The sequence below is a fragment of the Haliaeetus albicilla genome, chromosome 19 (assembly GCF_947461875.1).
Source record: "Haliaeetus albicilla chromosome 19, bHalAlb1.1, whole genome shotgun sequence".
NCBI lineage: Eukaryota > Metazoa > Chordata > Aves > Accipitriformes > Accipitridae > Haliaeetus > Haliaeetus albicilla.
Window position 1 is genome coordinate 284,720 of NC_091501.1, and position 13,991 is coordinate 298,710.

Consider the following 13,991-nt stretch of genomic DNA (forward strand, 5'->3'; position numbering starts at 1 on the left):
CAAAGACTTCTCTTTGTTTCTTTATACGTTTTCCTTTCTGTTTGTTCCTCTTCAGTCTGTATGTGTCTGATATGTTCTCCACTCTGGCTCTTCACAGCAGCCACAGGCTCTTTATCTAGCTGGTCTCAGGTTCCTCTTCTCAAATTCCTTATTCCAATATCTTTGTAAGACCCAGTTCTCCCTACTCCTTTCTAACTTTTCCTTTGTCTGGTTTTCTAGCTGTCATTCTGGATTCCTCTTCTCTGCTCTTACATCACCTCCTCCCCTCCTTTCTTGCTTCTAGCTCTACTTTTCCTCTCTGGGCTTCTTACTCCTGTTTCGTTCTCCTAACTTAGCTCCTTGTCACACTTAACCCTGCTAATCCCCATTTGTTCTTGTATATTGCCCTTGATCTTCTCTGTTTCACCTTTCTGTGTCTTATCCCACTAGCTCTTAGTCTCCAGTCTTCTGGCTGAATGAATCCTGATACAGTCTTAGCCTTCTGCTGGCACTCATCCTTAACTCCCTGCTCCTAACTTCTACTAGTACTGGTCTCCTCATCCTGCTAGCCTCTGCTCTTTCTCCAGCTCTAGATTGCCTTTTCAGTAATGTTTTCCCTTCTGCTACCTTCTGGACTAGTGGTTCCCATTTTGCAGTTTTGAAATGGTCACCTTCTTCCTTAAGGCTGCCTGAGCCTTAGAAATGTCCCCTGATAGCTTCAGTGCTTTTTGGGTCTGGTGTCTAAATCTGAGGCCAGAGGTTCATTTAGAGGAAAGACCTGCTTACCCCCAAACCAAAGCGTATTTGGTGGAATTTTCAAAGGACCTAGTTTCTAAAATCTAAGAAGCCTCTCCTGAGGATGTGCAGATTAAAATCCCCATTCCTCCTTTCAAAGAGTTATATTTGCTGATTTTGTGGTAAGCTGGCAAGGGCATGCATTAGCAAAAATTTAGGTCCTACTGAAAATCATGGTATGTTAGAGCTTTTCAGAGAAAATTTGCTGGGATGTTTAATATGGGCAGAATAACTTTTTTCCATGAAAGAGTTGTAAGGAAATTGTTTGGCTGCTTTAGCTGAAGTTTTCAACCAAAACAAATACAAGAGCCCAGCTTGAAGTAGATTCTTGGCATTCAAAATTTCAGCCTGATGGTATGACACTAAAAGACCTTGTTTGCAGTTGGTTTTATCTGTGGGTGTAATCAAGCTGTCTTAATCTATAGCCGCTCTTCCAATAAATCTGTACAAAAGAAATAAGCAAGCTCTATGGAATAGGACTTGATTTTCATTTGTGCCCAAGCAGAAAATGTAGGCTTCCTTGAGGAGCAAATCAGCATTCTTTTTGCTTTCCTCAGCCTGCTGTCTGCCTATACACCCTTTTTATTGGTTATGCAGTGCTGCTGTATTTCCTGTAGTGAATCAGATACAGATATTTCTCAAGCTTGAGCTCTGTGGTAGTTTCATTTAACGTTGACCACCCTGCTTTGAAGGATGGTGCCACCTTGCTTTATTGAGGATCTGGGACAGATCTGTTCTGAATCCTCAGAAGTTTTGTTGACGTTCACAAGGGCTCTCAGGCTTTTGGAATATGTCTCAGTTTGTATCTTTTAAAAAAAAAATCAGAAAACACTTGCTAGAGTGTTTTTTAGCGTATGTCGAGTCATAAACACTTGGTGTTTGACTGAGTTACTGTAGCATCCCTGAAAGTGACCATGCCTTAGTTGAGATGAAGTATGCGTGTCGTACTCCTAGGCAGTTGCGCTGTGAGCTGAAGCTTGTTTTTACCTTTGCATTGGTATGGGTTAGAAGTTAGTACCCTGTCAGTTACTGTGCCTCATTTGAAAGGCAGTACTTTTTTGGTAAAGGTCTGTAGGGTGGAATATCTCAGAACGGCTGCAGTTACTTGCAGTGCTGAAGGCTGGCCCTGCGGTGTGACCTGGGCTCTGGCTTCTGCATTGATGGTCGGATTCCAATCCCACCCTGGTGAGGAGCCAGGTTTTGCACCGCTGCTGCTAATTGGCTCCTACGCAAGGCACGTGGCTTCGTAAACTGCCAGTTTGTACATATGGATGCTTTTATGTAGCCTAATTCAGCCTTCCTTTTAACCTCCTTTCATAGAAAGTAATCTTTGGCAATATAGGGTGCAGGAAAGCTGAACTCTTAGCCATTTGCATAAAAATCAAGATCAGTAGTGGCACTTAAGTAATTTTTATATGGAAATGACTGTGGTTAACGTTGTCTGTGTTTGGCTTTCGTCTGTCCAAATTTATGAAGAGCCTCTGATGTCTCAAGATAACTTAGTCCTAGGGACGTCTCCATGGAAACAGGATCTTTGTTTTCTGAAATTTTGTATCCTCTCCCTCTGCTTGTTCCTCCCCACCTGGAGTCAGATCCTGATTGTTGCAGCACATTTGTCCCCACAACATGTGTCGTAGGCAGTTCCACATACAAAAGATTTTTTTACTGTAAATTAGGAAAAGATTAGCAGCAAAATAAAACGAATTTTCAGAGAACAGAAATCCTGTGTCTTCACAGGTATCGTTAAAGATGAGTAACAGGCAGAACACAGAGGGTAAGACAAAGTGTGAAGCTTACAGAAGAATAATTACTTCTATTAAAAATGTTTTAGGTTTTCCCTGACTACTTTATGGAGAAAAATCTGTACAAACAAGGACGAGTCTCGGTTCTTTTTCCCTTTTCTGCCACAATGAGCTGATCATAGCTATGTGTCTGGTGACTTCATGATGAATTGTAATCTGTGATATAAAATACTTGGAACTGCTAACTGAAATCCAGGCCAGCTTTGTAATGATGAACAATTTTTGCCTTATTGGTATTCAGCTGATTTTCCACAGTGAGCTGATGAAATTTTTCATAGCTGTCCCTTAATAGAAACAAAAAAATTGCTATTAATTGGATCTGCTATTAGTATTTGCAACAAAAATGCCAACCTTCGTAAGAAATTGAGCTTCATGCACAGATCAGGCATGAGGTACAAGGTTTCTGACAGTTCTTCCTGATCCTTTTACGACCTTCCTTTCTGATGTACTAGCTAGAGAAGTGCACTCATTACCAATCTTGGGTTTCCAAGAAAGAAGAAAACTCCATCCCATTCTAACATACTGTGTATGTTTTTGATGATTGTTCTGTATATTTTTGATGATTGCTGTATTATGCAGTGATAATTCATGCTGTAGTCTACATGTACAATTCCTGCCCTTAGAATGAGACATTTTATTTATTTTCAGTTATTTGCCAATACTGCATTTGAAATGGTTATCTGTGGCAGGATTAAGGGTTTTACTCCCCTTTGCTAAAATCTCTCGAGTAACTTAGCCTATTGCATGCTGTTTGCCTTTGATTCAGGCCAGAAGCATTCATGTTGAAACATAAGCGTTTCATAGCAGAGGGATGCTCTGCCAAAGCTTGGGTGTCTAGAAAGCTTTTCCCTCAAGCTTTAGTTGCAGTCTCCTGCTGTCTGCTAAACTCTTCCAGCAGATTGAAACAGCAGGTAGCGCTGGTTATGCTACATGCTTAAGAGCATTTTAAATTAGCAGTTTTTATTTACCATTGTGCTACTTTACTTGCTAGCTGTTTGGCTAGGTTGGAGCAGATGGGAGGTTGTAAGCACCTTGCTGAATTCTTGGTTGCACTGAGGTGGTGATGGTGCTCGATCCTACTGATGGTGGTGATAGTGTTCGGTCAGCCTGCCTTTGGTGCATGAGGCAATTGAAAGTGCTGCTTTGTCACTTGACTGTGAGGGTGAAATGTGGTATCTGTAAGGCACAAATAGAAGGCAGAGAGCTGGCCGGTGGTTTTCCTGGTGTGAGCATAGTGCTGAAGTTCTGGGAGCTGCTGACTCGGCACCCCTTAGAGGCTTAGTCTGGGAGGAAAGGTGGGAGGAGAAGCAACACTTACACTGGCAGTGCCACTAAAGAAATGCTCTTCAAATTACAGTATTGCTTCATTTGTCCCGAAATAAGCAGTTCTATCTAGGTGCCCCACTTTCCGTAATAGGTTTAAATCATTAATTAAACTATTTCTTAGATCATAGAAGCTTCGCATATACAAGTCATGGAAGCAGATCCAAGAGCAGCATGAGTGACCTGACTACCAGACATAGTGTCAAAGTATAAATTGATCACCAAGATTTGGGATTGCAAATAAACTGTCATATACACCCATACCTAGAGACACACACCCCTTCTCCCCCTGATATTGGCAGGGCCTTAGGGTAAGGATGAAAGGCAACGATTTTCCTATGAAGTATAAAGCAGGGATGGTCTGTTCAGATTGGATGAATGCGTCCATCTTCCTTGTGTTGTAGCAAGGAAGGCTGGAATAGCTGAAGGGGTTTGGGACACAGGATTTGTAGACTTGCTGTTGTGATTCTTACTCTATATAGAGGATTGGGGAGACTGGGGATGCTTGGACTTGGCTTAGTAATGCAGGCAGCATTGTCACTTGGAGTGTTTAGTAATTTTATTTGCTGAAACTTTGGGGGTGGAAGGGATGAACCTGCTAATAAGATAATACTCCTATATTGAGATCTTTCAATGAAAAATACATACCTGTGAGGCAAGATTAACACATGTGGTGTGTTATTCAAGTTGGGTTTTGTTTAAAAAATAATAAATTGCTGTCTTCTCCTCCTCTAGATTGTTTACTAAACGAAGAGAATTTCTCAGTGAGGTGCCCCAAGCACAAGGTAAGAATCCTCTCCTGGCTTAGACCTGTTTTTTGCTGCCCTCTTCTGGTATATAACTTTGGATTAGTAATTTTATACCTGGATAACATCTGTAGTCAGAGATGCTTTTAGATGAACAATTCTGCGATGTGTGCTTGTGGTATATTCTGGGGGCAAACACCGACTTGAGAAGAATACAGAGAGTTTAAGAAGATAAATTAACTTTTTGCCCTATCTGTTCAGTTGTTCTTTAGATCCTTGATGATTTGTTAGAAAGTCCAGCTTCATTTCCTGTCTTCTGTGGTAGAATCATCAGTACATTGCTTGCCATTTCTGTTTGAGTGCTACGTTGAAACTGACGGTGGTTTTTCTCCTTGGATTTACTGAGGATGCAAGGAGGAAGAAAAACGGCTCATGGAAAAGTGTCAGCCAGTTGTTGGAAACATTTAGACTAAGTCATGAGCCAATGTAGTGATGAACCTGAAACACCTTGGTTTAGCTTAGTGGTGGTAACTAGACTGAGTCCTACCACTCAGCCTTCAGTGTATCTGTTTAGTTGGTCTGTAGATCTTTGCCTCTTAAGAAGACACATCATCATTTTCAGTTTTGGTGATGGATTCAACATGCTGCTTCTGGCTAGGGTTTTCGCATCCTTAACTGAGTGTCCCTGAGCCTGCAAACAGAGTGGTGCTAAGAGCCAGACTGTTGTTGCTCTGTCCGTATGGAAAGAGAAGACAAGGCAGACGGTACCTACTCTCTTGTACATATAAGCAACGTGATACAGTGCTGGGAATACCGCTCCCATAAGGCAGGATACATCTCTGGGAGGCTGCGGATACCAGTCCACCAGTTTTAAATGCTCAGAAGTATCCAGAAAAATGGCTATTCTTGTGGCCAGCTGGATACAACAGGAATTGTGCAAGAGTGTGGATGGTTTATGCTGGAAAGTGAATGATAATAGGGAAGAATTGTGTTGCTTTCTAGCAGGGATTAGTCTCCATTTAGTCCTTGTCTGCAGATCTCTTCTCTGCCTAGAATTAGACTGACATCTGGTGGTCTTTTGTCTTCACAGATTATCTTTAATCTGTCTTTTGTAAACACACAAGAATTAGTCTCGTGTTCCTTTCTGGATGTTCCACAACAATATGATGTATTTATACACATGTATTTAAAATGTGCTGGAAGATTCTGGGGGCATTCAGGCTGTTACCCAGAACTGGCCTACTTTTCATCACATAAAAGAAAATAAATTATTCTGCACAATTTGTAATAACATTGAAAATGTACAGCAAGCTTAAATTGATGCGTTAATGCTACACGAGCCTGCGAATCTTGCCAAACAAAACCAGGAAGCATGAGCGCCCCTTACTGTGGAATGCAACTACCTAAATGCCACTCTCTGCCCAACTTTGAATACTTGACTAAAGAGAATATGAAGGTTACGTCTTTGAAGGCTGTTTTATTTTTGCTGCCCATTGCCTTAAGTATTACAGGCAAACATAGTGTTAAAGCTTTTCATAGCTGACTTGGGTCACTACTGCTTTATATGAGTATTTGTGGTGATGGTGCTCAAACCGTGAAAGGAAACAGCCATTTTACAGAATCCAACTCCTGGAGAAGATACTGAGCAGCCACATTGATTTCTAAAGTAATCTGGGGGGGTGGGAGAGGGAAAACTGCCAATTAAGTTGATAAAGGTACTTCATGAGGCAATAAAATTTTGAAATTTATTCAAAACTATCCCGCTGCAGATCATTTTCTGTGTTGCATCAAAAATGGAAATTCAACACCAGCAGCCTTTCTTTGACACTGAAGTTTGTTGTCTTTTGCTTAGTAAAGACATGAATCATTTGTTTGAAGTCAAGCAGAGTTTTCTTTGCTTGGCTATGACTCTGTCCTTCCCCTGTGGTTCACTGATCACTACCGGTTTGTTCCAAATCCTTCTGCAAGGCAGAATATAGGATCACCCTGCTCCTTCCATTGTAGTGGCTGGAAAGGGGAGTTCCAGCCAGTTGCAAGGCAGGAACAGGAAGGTCGAAAACCATTGCTCTAGAATGACTGGAGAACAAATTGCATCAATTTTTTGCATGATATGAACACGAGCAATTGAGAGGAAGAAAGACTTCAGATAAGACCATTTAAAACTATGCTTTTAGGTAACACCAGTTCAACATTAGTAGCTAATTAGTAGCTGTCTAATACCTCATTCTTGGGTTCTGTAGTTAATGGGTGGAAGAACTAACTTTATAAATCTGCTACCACTGAGTAAGTCCCCCAGTATAGTGCTTCTTACCCTTTTTCAGTCCATGCCTCGCATCGGTAAATACACCTCATCATAATAAGTGGCTCCTGGAGAACAAAGGTGCTTCTTGCCTCATTAACTGCGCTTGACGCTTCAGACATAAGCAAGCTAAGTCCAGAGGGACTGGTCCTGCCTTTCCCTGTGCTCCCCAGTGAGCTTTCCCATTTTCTTCTGTCAGCATTGATGCTTCAGCCATCCGTGTCCTGAATGTGCTACTTTTGCAAAATAGCAGCTTTTATCACAGGGAAAACACTGTCTGAAAACTAATCATCTTTTGAAGGGTTAGCTTGCGCTCGCAAATCCAACTAGCTGTGTGTCTGCATCGCAGCAAGCGCTGTTGCAACAGAACTGATGAGGATGCCAAGGCACTGAGGAGGATATAAAGGGGATGGGATACCTTACTTTTTGGTGGCACTGCAGTCTTAGATTGTCTTATGCCATCTGTGGAGCAATTTTAAGTGATGTTTTTCAGCTTGTTCTATCTTTTTGTGTTAAATTCTGTGTTTCTTAAAATTAACCAGGCTTTCATATCCCAAACTCTTTACTTTTGCAGAATTGCCTGCTTTTGTCACAGGGAAAACTCTGTCTGAAAAATCTATGTCTGGTTCCAATACTGATTTCTCTTTCTCTCTCTCACTTTCTGTATGTCCACTTTCCCTACCCTTGTCCTCCTTTTCTCCCTCATTTTCTTTTTCCTCCTCCTTTTGGCTTGCTGGTTCGTCAGCCCCTCCTTCCTTGCTCTCTTCCCTCCTTGCAGAACAAGATGGTGAAAGGCAGCCTCAGCACAGAGCAGTCGGAGCGGGGGTGAGGGGGGAAGTGTACTCCTGGGAATGGAAATAAAAGCAAGCACAGGTGAGTTGGGGATAGTTCCCAGTTTCCACCTGCCGCCTTCTGTGGCTCCCTACCTCCAGCGCCTTCCCTGTTTCTAGGAGAAATCAAGGTGCTCTTGTGTATGTTCAGAAAATTTGTAATAACTCTTTTTTTTTTTTTTTCCCTGCTACCATTCTGTTCAGGCTAGTGACTTCACTTTTTTGTATTTCCGCAGCAGTTCTTCTGTTTAGCAGTGAAACGCAAAGCTTGTTAGCTGTTACAACTGCTTGATTACTCTCTCAGCTAAACCAGTGGCAGAAATCTCCTTTCATATTGCCATGATCATTTCCATAAGGATCTGAAGGGTTTTTTCCGTAAGTCTCAGAATAGTTAATAGTAAGCTTCCATATAAATAAATATAATCATCAAAGTATCTTAAATTTGGTATGTAAAGGGGAATTAATAATACTCATGAGTTCAAGACTATTGCGTTCTTGATTCCCCTGTTTTCTGGAAATGTAAACACAGGGATAAGTAAATTAATCTTATCAGGAAACCATTACATTCCTTTCAGACCAGGATTTTTCTCTATTTTGCAACAGATATGGGTGATAGAAGGTGGAACTATATCCACAAGTGGCCACAATTTCATAAGTTTGTAATGTTTACTCTGGTCCCTCACCTCCCCTCGCTCTGGGTCCAGGGGGGGCTATAGCTGCCATAAGTCAGCAGCGCTGTGGAAAGTGGCAGTTGTGCTTTCGCGCCCCAACTCCCTCTCTGCTTTTCCTTCCTGCCTCTTCCTTCGTCTAGTCCCAGCATTCATACAGCCATGTGTGAACTTGGTGGGGAATTCAATTTGTCTGAAACTACATTTTGTCACATTAGCATCTGAGTTGGTTGTTTTTTTAATCCGGTTCACTGTGTGGCTGGGCAAATATCCTGGCATAAGGAAGGAGTAGCACAGAGGTGGGAGTTAGCACCCAGGCAATGGGATGAGGTTGGGATTTATTATTTCATTTCCGCCAAGTGCATCACCATTCAATGGCAACAGGGAGGTCTAAATTAAATAAATGTTTGGTTTCAAATTAATACTTGTTGGCACCCTTTCCCATAAACTGCAGCTCAAGAAGGTCTCTTGCCTTCATTTCACTGCTCAGTTGCATTTCCTACTCAAGCTAGTTGCTTCTCTGTCTTTTTCTTGCAATCATGCAGGTGAAGTTCTCTTTCACGTCTGTTCTCTGAACTGATCATAACAATCCCCTTCCCTCACTGCTGTTCCCTTGCTTCCCAGGCACTTCCCTTAACTTAAAATCTTACCTGTTTCTTGAGTTAAGTAATTGTGAAGTACTTTTAATGGTGTTTTCTGTGAAGGATGAGAGATTAATCAGAGAATTCTGTTTTTTAGTGCAGTAGTGGAAGACAGGTAGTGTTTCATGTAAACACTTTGTAGACTGACTGCTGACGTGGTTTAGCTCTGCTTCCCATTTTTAACAGCATTCTTTCTTGGCTTTAGAGTGTTGTTAAAACAGTTACCATGCAAACAGTATTTAAAGTCCATTATTTGAGTAACTTTTTCCTTCCGTGGTAAAGGTCACTGGGATTCTTTTAAGCTTTTCTCTTTTTCTTAAAGTGTAAAAGGCAATATAATTCATAATGTTAAAACAGGATGATAGTCTCACAGACAAGGCGTCTGTTACAACTGTTTAACACTAGAGGAGTCTTCTCAGTGATGATTTTTTTGGCTGTTTCTTCAAGGCGCTGGTGAACATTACTACGTCCCAGAGACCTTTACGCAGCTTTGTTTCCTGCATTATTTTCCAGTGCTAACTCTTTATTATCATAGGAGTGTACTGGCTTAAGACCTTGCAGGCTGTGGAATCCCTGCACCATGTTCACTGTGTGCTCTAGACATCTCTCTAAGGCATCATTTCTTCCCAAATCCACTTTTGCCAAAAGTAGTTCTTATCTGAAGGTCCTATTTAGCCTCCCCCTTTTGATGCTGAGAATGTCTTAAAAATTGAGTTCTTCAACCTGACCTTGCATCCCAAAATAAATATGATGCAAATCTAAAAGATCCAATTATAAAAAAAAAATATTGCTGCATTACTGTGGTAATTAAAGAGGTTTAGAGGAATTCTGTAGCAGCCCTGGTAGTACAGGAGCTGCCCTTCTGCTGGCCTTAGTGTAAGATAGAATGGGCACTCAGCTGTTAGATTATTGGGCTGTTTTAGTCCTGGTTCACTCCTAGGCCCAGCAAGTTAAGAAAAATCCTGCATGTTGGGTAACATCCAGGCAAGTCAGTGTATTCTCTCTCTGTTGCTTCTCTCTCCCTGAGCCAGTTGCCTCTAGAATTTTTGGATCAAATCCAGATCTGGAGAGTGACTGTGAGAGTGAGTCTGGTGCTCTGGATCTTGTCCAGGAGTGGGGAAGGACTCTCTGCGTTGAGCCTGTTTCCTCCCTGAGCCAGTGCCTAATGCTCTGGACCGATTCCAGGCATGGGCAGGCTGCAGTTGTACAGGAGCCAGAGACAGCAACACGGCCTTGACGCTCCTTCAGTGAGGGCTCACAATTGCACAGTAATGAATACCACAAAGGTCAGCTGCCTGAACTCTGTAGGAACCTCCCTCCTTCCCTTTAGCTGTAGCTCCATGGCTTACCCGTCTGGTTTTCATATGTACTCACCTGACCCTTTCTTTCCTCTTAGCCTGATACCACTGTATGAGGGGGTATTTGCAGCCAAGAGATAGGCTTGCTGGGATGTAATCTAATTGGTGTGCTGATAATCAGAACAGCACTGACTTCTGTATTGCGCTTAGTTAGGGTTCCTGGAGTTTAATTGCCAGCTATGATTGAACATGGGTGTTACTTCATTCCCAGGCACACCTCTAATGCCGTTAACTGCTTTCCATATGTGTTGCTTATGTTGTGAGCTTTTTTCCTTTTCCCAAGCTCACTAGCTGGTAGGGAGGGATTTATCCAAGTTATATCAAAGTAAGTAACCTTACTAAATAAACAAATTGCTTCTGGGCTTACTTGTGTTACGGGAGAAGGGAAGAAAGGAATATATTATTTCAGGCTTTGCTTTCTCGGCTGTGCAGATTAAGAATGAGAACCATAGCTTAGAGAAATGAAATTTTAACTTTGCCTGCAGTTTCTCTTTTGAACTGAGCCTCCACCAACTTAGCAAACTCCTGAAGTTCAATTTCTCACCTCAGAGAATTTCTGGACAGGGAGAATGAGCATGCCAAGCACTTGGGACGTTTCCACATTTGTCTTGAAAGACATCACAAGCTTGGTCCTTCCATGAACTGTTGCTGCCACCATAATCTGGCAATTAGAACAAAAAAGCAGCAGAAAGAAATATTACCTGCCCTCCAGTTAGTTTAACTGCAGCTTTACCTTTAGCTTGTGAAATCTAGCCATTTCCCAAATTTAGTTCCTGCAGCTGGACTCCTGTAATTTTGATACCAGTTTCACTGTCTGCTACATATTCACTGAAAACTACTGTCAGATGGTAGCTTGGTGACCTGTATGAAAATACTTGGGTCCAGTCCCTGAGGGGCAGCGTGGCATCCCAGAAGCTGTCATCACATTTGAACATGCTTGGGCCCTTTGCTTCCAGTTTTGATAGTCAAGATGAAGAGCAAACATGAGGTGAACGAGCTCCTTTCTGGCTGCTGAAGGTAGCTGTTCTGTAAGAGTGCTGTGCTGTTGTTGTGGCACAGATCGTTCTGTTGTTCTGGACCTCCTCCGTAACTGGCCTTATTTAATTTTCTGCTGGTTGTTAAACTAATACTTTTTATCACATGGATTTGCTTTTATGAACTACTCACCGTTGTGCTTCCATCCGTTTTCAGTCCACAAAACTAAAGAGCTCTTGGTGTTACTGCTGTGGTAGGCTGCTGAGTGGGTTTTTCTGAAGCCTGGGGGGCGTGTTGGCGGACGGAGGGAAGGAACCGTTCCAATATTACTGTTTCACTTTGTTTTTCAGGTTAGGCTGTTGAGATAAAAAGCGGTGGACATTCGTGACTGAATGGAATCTCTCCCACTGTGCAGCCATGCCCCCTCTCGACGTGCCTGCCAATGCCAGCACTTCCTTCATAAATTCTTACATCACACTCAAGACTGATGACATCACAGAATTCTGACCAAGGAGTCTGAACCAGCTGTTTCCATGGACACAATCTCCATAGTGACAGTGGGAAGGGGAGGGGGAAAAAGGAAACAGGTGGGGGGAATTAAAGAGGGAGGGATAAATATATATATATATAAAGATCTATTTTTTAGTCTTGAAAGACTTTGTTTTAAATGAAAGGTGCGCTATATCCCTTTTGATGCTTTTGATTAAAATTAACGAAACCCCATATAAATTAAAAAGAAAACCATAGCTAAAGTAAATATTAAATCCAAAATCAAAGCAGGGCTCGTGGAGCCTAACATTTTGTGGGAAAGAATAGCGGGAGTACTCCAAACAGGACTTGTCTCCCTTCCTGTTGCTTTCTTTCTCACAACATCCAAGGAATTAAATTTTAAAAGGCAAATAAAATAATGATAAATTGTTTGTAGGGTGTGGGAGGAAGGCTTGGATGTTGCAGGTGATGGGGTGCCAGTACTTGTGTATGCAGGGTAGGGAGGTTAATTGTGTTTGAGAAACACTATATTAATAGTAGAAGCTTGAAAAACATCTGAAGACTCTTGGGTCATGAGACTCATGAAGTCAGGGGTAGCTGCTGCTTGCTAGATCCCGTATACCTTGTTCAGATGGGAACATCCGTACCACATGGGGGAAAGGAGTATCTGCCCTTTGTGGCAACAACGTGCACCCCCAAATCATTCCAAGAAGCTGCCTTTGGTTTTGAAGGCAGGTGAAAGGAAGATATGGTTTACCTGCCAGATTGGGTTACTGGAAGGGAAGTCTGAATGTTGGTGGAGTCAATGTATCTTCAAACTGATCAGGAAAATCCACTTAGCCCTTGTTTTATTTTATGTTTTGCTTTTCCCAAGGAAGGAAGAGGGAATGTCAGTGTAACAGCCTACACTGTATGGTTATTTGGGGTGTTGGGTTTTTTTTGTAAATTATGTAATTTTAAAACATTTGGGTTTAAAGAACAACAGCAACAAAAATAATTTTTTCTTGTTAAGGCCTTAAGAAAGGGGTTAGTGCATCTTTCAGGGGTCACTCTGCCATGGGAATAAAATAGCTGTTTCACAAACAGTTTTATATAAAAAAGCTTAAAAAAACCAAAAAAAACCTAATAAACTTCATTTTAACCTTGTCTCCTTTTGTTTTGTGCGAACTTGATTTGTTTAAAAGGACAAAGAGACAATACTATCTGCTGCTTTTTGGTTTCTTTGCCTTCATCAGTTCTGCCTTCAGTGATGACCTTCTGAACTGGCCCAGCAAGAGGAAGACCACAAAAGCTTTTTAAAATTAAAGCTTAGGATTTGTTTGATGTTCAGAGATAACGAGCCAATGACTGGATGAATTTTCTGTCACCATGTGAGTTGGTGGTATTTCACCAGGTCACTGACTTCTTTCACTCATAGGATGGTAGCATATCCTAGCGATATCAAACAGCGTGGTGTTTACTGGGAAGTCACTAGAGATAGGGATCTAACCAGCATGACTTAGTTAAAAAAAAATGGGGTTGATATTGTGGGGAGGGAAGAACTATTTTAAAAAGTTATGTACTGGATGCTTGCTCAACTACTTGCATTTTGGAGTATTCAGCACATAAAAAATCTATGATAGCGCATATTAAGATATCTATTTTAACTCTATTTTTAAAAGATCGATTTAAAGATTTGGGAGATAATTTGGCAGTTATTTATTTCTAGAAGTTGCTACTCTTGCTGATAAGTATTTGGAAAGAAAGGGCAGTCTTCTGCTTACTCCTTTCCCAGTAGCAGCTACTGAAGTTAGTATGTCCTTCTACATTAAGAAATAGACCTGTTGTGATAAATGTCACTAATGTGTCCTGAATTGGTGCTGAAAATATTTAACTGCTGGTGTAGTCAGAAAAAAATCATTTTTAGCATAGTTAATGTGATTGAGTAAATGACTTCTTTTCAACTGAATAAAAATTGTTTTTTTTTTCCTAGTGTCTGTTCTATTCTACCTGTTCTAAAAAAAAAAAAAAAAAAAGGAGTTACTGTTACTGCATTGATTTATGTTGGTGAAGAATCAACTTATCAACTTCATAGTACTACAACAGC

The 13,991-nt window shown here is 41.3% G+C and overlaps 1 protein-coding gene across 7 annotated transcripts in view; it reads left to right on the forward strand.

Moving 5' to 3' along the window:
• TCF20 (transcription factor 20) overlaps positions 1-13,051 on the forward strand; it is a 132,113-nt gene extending 119,062 nt beyond the window's left edge. For 4 of the 7 annotated variants that reach the window (XM_069807073.1, XM_069807072.1, XM_069807074.1 and 1 more), the window contains 3 exons: positions 4,635-4,684; positions 7,690-7,817; positions 11,767-13,051. In XM_069807073.1, coding sequence (XP_069663174.1) covers positions 4,635-4,684; positions 7,690-7,773 — 134 coding nt within the window. In that variant the 3' untranslated portion in view covers positions 7,774-7,817; positions 11,767-13,051. Of the gene's footprint in view, positions 1-4,634; positions 4,685-7,689; positions 7,819-11,766 lie in introns of those variants that run through there. The other 3 variants (XM_069807077.1, XM_069807075.1, XM_069807078.1) reach the window with 3 other exon arrangements.
• Positions 13,052-13,991: the final 940 nt, after the last annotated feature.